Below are 8458 nucleotides of genomic sequence, written 5' to 3' on the forward strand. Positions count from 1 at the left end.
ATACATGAGTCTGCTTCGGTCTGACCCATTCCTGCACCATTCTGACACATGAGTCTGCTTCGGTCTGACCCATTCCTGCACCATTCTGACACATGAGTCTGCTTCGGTCTGACCCATTCCATTGTAGCTCTGACTGGGTGTTTCAAGTTGTCGTCCTGCTGGAAGGCGAACCTCTGCCCCAGGATTGTCCCCACTGAAGAAAAGCATGATGCTGCCACCACCGTGTTTCACAGTGGGGACACACGTTGTAGCCAGAGCAGCTTGCTCTTTCTTCTCCAAACTCCACGACGGACAGATTTGGGGGGTGTTGACTAATAGTTGTCCTGAGGACAGATTGTCCCACCTGAGCTGTGGATCTCTGCAGCTTCTCCAGAGTTCCTTGCCTTAATGCTCTCCTTGCCCATCCTGTCCGGTGGACGGCCATGTCTTCGGGGGGAGGGGGGTTGCAGTTTAGTCGTAATCGTTACATTTTCAGCTGATGGACGTAGCTTGGGATGCTGTTTTAGGACCTAACCCTGCTGTAAACTTCAACAACTTTCTCCCTCACCTGTGTGGTGTGTTCCTTGGTCTTTGTGATGCTGTTTGATGACTAATGCTCTGTAATAAACCTCTGAGGCCAGACAGATTAAAGGAGACTGAATACTTTGCTCCGTCGCATGAAATCCCCAGAAAGGACATCTGAAGCTTGCGGTTGTAACGGGACAAACTGTGGAGCGGCTCAGCGGGCATGAAGCGTCCAGCCCTCCCAGGACATCAGGTGACTGTAGCCATGAAAGGGTTTGTTATGCAAGTCGAAGAATCCCGCTCCCCTCCACAACAAAGGCCTTCATTCAGTCAAACATCAACAACCACTGTTCCCAGGGTGGGCTGCTCACTTTCCCACCAGCAGCTGAGGGGGGGTGTTAGTCGGCTTGTTTCACTCAGTTATCGTTTAAAAACGCAGGAAGACTTAAAGGTTAATTAGAAACATGATTAATTACTAATTTCAGTTGAATGTTTTTTTTATACTAACAAAAGGATTCCCAGGAGAAAAAAAAAAGTTAAACTTTTTGGATTTGGGTTTGTGAGCTAACAGGATTAAAAAATACACTTTGGGCCGTCACGGGTAAAAAAACACCACACCTGGGGACACCAGCCTTTCAGTGACACACGGTGGTGACAGTATCATGCTGTGGGGGGTGTTTGTCCATCAGCAGACTGGGAAACTGGTCCGAGGTGAAGGAAAGATGAGTCTTTTTAAGGCTATGCCCAATTTTCTTTAGAATTTTGAAGTATTTCTGCAGAATTAATACTAATAACCAAAGAAATGACTTTTCAGCCCACTATAGTTGGTTTAGTCCCGTAAAATGTTTCTAAAATGACAAGATGAGGTTCATTCTTTCTGTTTGTTATATTGCTTCAAAGTGTAGGTTCCTCAAATGATGTATTGGGGGACTCCCCTGACCTCCCCTGTGATTTACACCCATGTGTACCAGATACAATCAGTTCTGCATTGTCCCCCCCCTGAAGGACCCAGACCCACAGGCCCACCACCAACCCCAACCCGTCCAAGTTCGCCCAGAAGTTTGGCGGTTCGGAGAAGTGCGCTCGCTGCGGAGACTCGGTCTACGCCGCTGAGAAGATCATGGGGGCAGGCAAGGTGAGGCTCAGATCCACGGTAAACACTCTATATTTTCCTAATTATTGATTTTATTTATTTCTTTTAGAACTGACTGAATGCTCAATTATCCTGCTTTTACTTTTTATGTTTGTTTGCAATCTAACTACTCCTGCACTATTTTAGCTGTTCGGCTGTTTGATTTAACTTCATTTACAAATATTTCCCCAATAGAAACACGTCCTGAAGAGATATTTAGTTCCTTCAAAAATCTGCTTCAGGATACGTGCTACTTTTAATCTTTAGTAAGGTTTTTGTTACCTTTAATTAACCTTTAGCTACTTTTAGTTACCTGGCACCGCTCTTGTTTAGCTAACAGCTGCTACTTTTAGCACTTGGCTAACCTGTGCTGCTATAGTGTTTACCTTCCCAATTGTTTTTAGCTTTTAAACTAGGTTTTTACTCTTTTTAGCTTCTAGTTAGCCTTTTGCTACTTCTTTTAGTTTTAACAAGTCAAGGAAGTCAGCGTTTCCTGCAGGAACTCCAGCTCCTTCAGTGTTTTATGATTATTAAAATGATCCGACACATTCTGAATGGATGCATTTAAAGTCCTGTCTGGAATCGTGCAGTGTGACGTTTGCAGTTATATGACAGGAATTGTGGGTAAATTAATAAAAAGGTTTACGTCGTTGAATAAAAGCTTGGCCGGCTACATGACGGGGAAACAGTCCGTGTGTGAGATCCACCCTCTAACCCAGAAACACTCGCTTTCATCAGGAAGCACACGGGTGGAGCAGGACGCTCGCTGTGCTCCCCGCTAAATGACAGAACACGGATCCTGCTTTGGGCCGCCGGCGTGCAGATGTGCAGCTCGGCAAAGGAGCGAATCTGAAACGAGCCGGTTTACAGCCCGTGCTGTCGATCCACTTCCTGGTGAAACGCTAACCTGGGATTAGGTGTGCAGGGAGGACGGTCCAGGTGGAAAGTTTGATTGATTTTTATGGGCTTCCTGAACGAAGTTTGATTTGATTAAAGAAACATCTGCATCATAAATCATTGCTTCTTCATCAAATGTTTGGGATGTGGATGGCGCGGCGGCCATCTTGGTCAAACTTCTCGCCTGACCATGTGATGCGAACGACTCTCAGTTTAGCTCAGTATCTGTAAAACAGCCGTCTTTGTGGTGGCCATCTTGAATTGAACTCTTTGTGCTTCCTGTTTTTAGCCGTGGCACAAGAAGTGTTTCCGCTGTGCGAAATGTGGGAGGAGCCTGGAGTCGACCACTCAGACGGAGAAAGACGGAGAAATCTACTGCAAAGGTGAGACTCAACAATTCAGCCTTAAAGATGGCCGAAAATACTGAGAGTTCCCAATCTGGAAGAACCTCAGGGCTGCTCTTCATCCAGCTGATCACCTCAACGTTAAAATAAAAACAGCTAAACTGTTGCTGAGAGCTAAATACGGCAAACATGTAGCTTAAAGCTAACAGCAGCAATATCCAAACTAAAAGCTGACATAAGCAAAACTGTTGCTAAGAGCTAAACAGCAACACCACAGCTAAAGAGTAGAATTAGTTGAACCTTAACGAAAAGAAGCTAAAAGCCAAAATTAGCCAAACCAAAGATAAAAGTTTAAATTATAAAGTAGCTAAAAGCTAAATATAGCAACACCTTAGCAAAACCTAAAATTAGCAGCACCTAATTAGCCAAACAGTTCCTGAAAGCTGAATATAGCAACACCAAAGCTAAAAGCTAAAATGAGCTAAACTGTAGCTAAAAGTTGAAATTAGCCAAACCAATAGTTAAAGTTTAAATTCGAAAACAGCAGCCATATGTTAAAATTAGCAGCTAAAAGCTACAAAAATAGAGCAAGACAACAAGCTGAATGAGAATTAATCCCAGCTCGACTGAAGACTGAGCAGCAACGTTTTCATCTTTGGATTGTTAAAATAAAATGTGCAGACGGAGTTTGACTGCAGCTAAAAGCTAAAGAACCTTTAGCTGCTTGCAGTCATATTTCTCTGACAGATTCCAGTTTGTTGTTGGTGATAATGAAGCTTCACACACCAGAGTTAGTCAGGGGGTTTGGACAACTGGTCCTAACGCACACCAGGTTTCATCAGACTTTTATCAACACGTCAGCTGAAAGCTTTGAAAAACGAGCTGTTTTGTTGGTCCAAACCAAAGACGAACTCGTTGTTGTTCCTTTGGCCTGAGGTAGTCATCGGGGAAGGACCGACTCCTCCAGAATAACAGCGTTTGTTTCCAAACATCTGCAGCCCGACCGTCACCGTCACCGTCACGGCACGCGGACGTCAGCTGAAACCCTGCAGCTCGGCTCATAACAAGCTGGGGTTTTGTCTCAGATGGCTTCAGACGACTGGAAGCTAAAGACTAGAAGTATCAAACAGGCAGTAACAGGCTAAAGGTATGAAAGGGGAGCTAAAAGCTAAAAGTAGCTTCAGAAGACAAAAGGAGCAGATTTCAGTGTTTTTAAAGGAACTGAAGAGATCTCAGCGTGTTCCTGTGTGCAAAGATTTGTAATAAAGTTTATTGAAAGACGTGACAGAACCCAGCCCAGCTCTACTCGAAGCTGAAACGGGGGACATGAAGCTGGACTTTACATGTCTGAGCTGGCATTTTAATATCTTTACCAGTGTTTCTATTCACAGCTGGAAGGAGGGTGTCTTTAATGGAACCGTAGAAACCTAAAAGCACCAAGGCTACTGTCAGAAACCAGAGTGGTTAAAAGCCACAGTTTGACATTTCTGTGTTAAAGGGTTATCGATTCACCACACCATAATACATCCCATCTCAGAACAAGGAAAGCAAACATGTCTGATACGGATCAAGATTCAGTTTTCACTCAGCCACTGTTTGTCCGAGCCTTACTTTTCAGTCCGTTTCCGTCTGCCTCTCAGGGAGTGACAGCCCGAGGTGAGCAGTTACCACGGTGATTCCCACTGACAGCAGTTTTTCCGCTTCATGCCTCAAACTGTAGCCAATCCTTTTCTTCAGTTACTGCAGTTACGTCGGCGCCTCTGAATGATTTCATTTGTGGTACAAGTTTTCTTGAAACAAACTCTTCCACATCACGAATCCTGCAGGATTTGACGTCACTAATTTTATGAAATTAAGCACCATTTAACAAAATGCAGTCATTTATTTATTCCTACAGGCAGGACTGTATATTTTAAAGGCTGTTCCTAGTTATAAATAATAAAACAGTTGATGCTGCAGCTAACGAGCAAAAAAACCTTCAGATGTTGGAAAAATCTCAAACTCCAGTAACAGATAATCTGACCTCTGCTCTTCGTTTCCAGCTTGTTACGCCAAGAACTTCGGGCCCAAAGGGTTCGGTTACGGCCAGGGAGCCGGCGCTCTGGTTCACGCCCGGTGACGCCTCGGCAGGATCCCGTCGCCAGCAGCCGTCCTTCCTCTTGTTGCAAATAAACACAAAGCGACGGCGTTTGACTGGATTTTATTATTAAAGCCATTAAAAGTGAACCATGCCCGTATGTTTACATCTGAAGCAGGAGTTACAGTGGTGTCTGACAGCTGGGCACAGAGGCACTGGAGATGATTATGTGCTTTCTTTTTCCCTTCTAACGTTTCACATGGGGGGGGTTTCTGAAACGATGGAGGAGAGAAGTCTGCCCTGAAAAATCTAAACCACCAGCCTGTGATCACTGGAACTCAGGTTAGCTACTGATATGAAACACGTAACCTGACGTACGACGGCCTATCAGGACCTCTCAGGTCACTCAGGTGAGATAAAAGGTGAAATAGTGAGAAAATTTAGTTTTTTTTGAGAAAAAACTAAATCTGCAGAAGTGAACCGTTGTTGTCCATTGTTGTCGTACTCCGAGGCTTACAGGTGTACTTTTACCACAACATACTGTGCAGTACTTTATGTGAACCTGTCCTGGCTGCAGCAGAGCTCACAGGAAGTTTCAGTCCTTCACAATAAGAGCCCCAGACATGCAAACTGAGCGTTCACCTCAAAGAAAAAAAAGAAAAAATCTCTAAACATCTGAAGCCTATAAAAAGGAAATAAATAAAAGTTTATGTTATTGTTCTGGACAACCAGGGATTGAGCATGTTTCAGACTCTTATTGTGAAGGGTTGGAGCATTCTGTGAGCACCTTGGACTGGTTCAGATAAAACCCAGTAAAGGTGCACCCGTTACCCCCTGGATGGAAGGAGGAACACTAGAGTTTTAGACTAATACGTATAAGACAAAAATTATTTCTTTATTGTCTCTTAAATGTCAGAAAGCCAGTTTATTCCCCTTTAATGGAGCCACGTATTTGTGGGCTGAGCTTCGACGCCGTTTGGGACCGAACTCTGTTCTCCACGGTGACGACGCTCGCCGCCACGGGGGCGGGGCTTTCAGACACCACCTGCAGAATTTGTTTCGCACTGACTGACCTGCAACTAATGCTGGTTGACCAACAGAACGCCATCCCACATAAGCCAGGCAGTTGTGGCTGCGTATGGTTCTTCCACATGCTACGGCGACCCCGTTTGTTCTACGAATAAACTGCAAAATTAACTATGATAGTTTTTGTTTCTTTCCCCCCAGACTTTAGATTGTCCAATCCAATAAACGACACCAAACGAGTCAAAGCAGAACAAAGTACACAACCCACACACACAACTCTGCAGCTCAACACAACCTTTTCCTTACAAATGTGGCTCCATTTAAAGGGAAAGGGAAGAATGGTTACAACATTTCCTTCCTGCTAACATGTTGGTCACTCTCAGATACTACCACACCAAATTTAAAGACCACACAGCTGAAATTCATCCAGTGGTTCATGAGAAATTTTGCTAACAGACACACAGAGACCTTATTGGCTTTGCTTGTCGAGCACAACGAGGTTCACTTCCTGTTTAGTCTTGAAAAAGAACAGGGGAAAATAAAACATGTAACAGAGTCCACCTGAAGTATTTTCCCCCCTTCTGGGCGGACCTAAAACGCCGTCGAAACATGGCCGCCGTGTGTCGTGTCTGTGAGGACAGCAGTGACGTCGAAAACACGGGACGATGACCGAAGCGTCTCCTTTCGGCGATGCAAACACGAGAGCCCAAACGTTTCCTTCCTCCTACCCTTAAAACCTTAAAACTATTGCATGATTCCACTTTTAGAAAAAGGAAAAAGTTCTGTTGTATCTTTGCTTTACAATTTGTACATCCAGTGGTAGAACAAACCCAGCAATGCATGACAAGTTAAAAAAGAATAAAAATAAAATAAAAACCAACGACTTGAGTCCACAAGCATGAAACATTCAGATATATTTACACACTTGCACAGATGGCCCAGCTGAGAATCTGGCAACCTGAAGGACAACTTCCACTAAACGCACTGGACTGGAGGGGGGGTAAAAATAAAATAAAATGGACATGATGCAGAAAAGTACTTGCAAATATATATAACATTCACTATATACAGACACGTGGCTTGCCGAGGCCGTCGCCGTGGGTGACAGAGATGGCGGCGAGAGCCCGGCGGTTCCCAGCGTCGTACATGCAGAGGGGAGTTTGTTGTCGGGACTTTAGAGAGGGGGGGGTTCAAAGGCTTATAGACAGCAGTGAGGGACGTCACTAAAAGCTACAGTCATACAACATGGATTATAGTCTCCTTTCTCCCCCCGCCCCCCTCGCCAAACTACAAAAGAATTAAAAAAAAAAATGAAATAAAAGTCCAGGAGCACCTTCGACTAACACTGACTAAAAAGGAGAAAACGGTGTTTTATGTACAAATACACATTCTTTACATGGCGGTCCAGAGAAGCCCCTCCCTCTTCTTCTCTGCAAACAATGGAAGTGTTGGTGTGAAAGCGCAGCTGCTGGGCCTTCTGTTCAAAACAACAAAACAACAACCGCACGAAACTTAAAAAAGAAAAGAAAATAAAGAACATGATCAGTGCAATGTTGGAGGCAGACAAACAACAAATAAGACTTTACAGCTTTCCAAAGAGAAACACGTGGAATGAATTATTATTTTTTCCTTGTTTCTCTTAATAAATACACCCGCCGTACCAGAGTTTTACAACTTCCTTAGAAAAACCTACTCAGCTAAAACGGTGTGAAATGTCAAAATGATTGCGCGAGGAACATAGTTACTTTCTCTATAAATAGCTTTTAAAATAAATATATCACATTGTCTGTAGGATATCAGCTGTTGAAAGTGCTGGAGGAATCCCCGGTTTAACGCCGCGCGGCGTGGCGCCGCGGGATTCCTCCAGCACTTCCACCTGGACTCTAAAACACTTTCAATCCGAGGAGCTCAGCGGCGTCGGCTAATCCTCCAGTTTAAAGCGCGGCGCCAAGTCAAGAGCTTCACAATAAACGTTCCCTTATTCCTACCGCTCCTGTTTCCTTTAAGCTTTTTAAAACCTTCCTTTAGCGTCCAAATGTGGTTCGTTGTCACGGTAACCTGATCGGAACCGTTGAATACATACAGGGCATGTCGACGGGGGACGCCATAAATAAGATATGACGGGGATATTTTTGGGGAGTGGCATCGTGTCCTCCATGATGCTGCTGCTCCTGTGCGTGCAGCTTCAAGTCTCTGGAACAAGCTTTTATTTTGAAGGAGCAGGGGAGGGACACAAAACAAAACCTCTTTTTCCCTCCGTGTGTTTGGCAGCGCACCGTCCCAACAGGCCCAGGAGAGGAGAGGAGGTATCTGACGGCGGGAGGTTAATAGTAGTAGTAATAGTAGTAAGGGTGCTGGGGAGGGACAAAAAGGGAGGGGGGGGGGGATGCCCTGTTTCTGCATGCTTCTTGGCCCAAAGCATTTTGATCGGTAGTGGAGAGATGAGCCACAAACATTTAAAAAAGAAAGAAAAAAAAA

At 44.5% G+C, this 8458-nt stretch overlaps 1 protein-coding gene and 1 long non-coding RNA gene across 3 annotated transcripts in view; one reads left to right on the forward strand and one right to left on the reverse strand.

Moving 5' to 3' along the window:
* csrp2 (cysteine and glycine-rich protein 2) overlaps window positions 1-5826 on the forward strand; it is a 10863-nt gene extending 5037 nt beyond the window's left edge. For both annotated transcript variants that reach the window (XM_017431588.3, XM_017431589.3), the window contains exons 4-6: window positions 1510-1639; window positions 2823-2916; window positions 4920-5826. In XM_017431588.3, coding sequence (XP_017287077.1) covers window positions 1510-1639; window positions 2823-2916; window positions 4920-4996 — 301 coding nt within the window. In that variant the 3' untranslated portion in view covers window positions 4997-5826. The remainder of the gene's footprint in view (window positions 1-1509; window positions 1640-2822; window positions 2917-4919) is intronic.
* Window positions 5062-8452, reverse strand: LOC119617172. Its single transcript, XR_005233370.1, has 2 exons — window positions 7857-8452; window positions 5062-7792 (listed from the first exon to the last, which is right to left on the reverse strand). It is a non-coding gene; the product is annotated as an uncharacterized LOC119617172 (long non-coding RNA).
* Window positions 8453-8458: the final 6 nt, after the last annotated feature.

The sequence above is a fragment of the Kryptolebias marmoratus genome, linkage group LG1 (genome assembly GCF_001649575.2).
Source record: "Kryptolebias marmoratus isolate JLee-2015 linkage group LG1, ASM164957v2, whole genome shotgun sequence".
Lineage (NCBI taxonomy): Eukaryota > Metazoa > Chordata > Actinopteri > Cyprinodontiformes > Rivulidae > Kryptolebias > Kryptolebias marmoratus.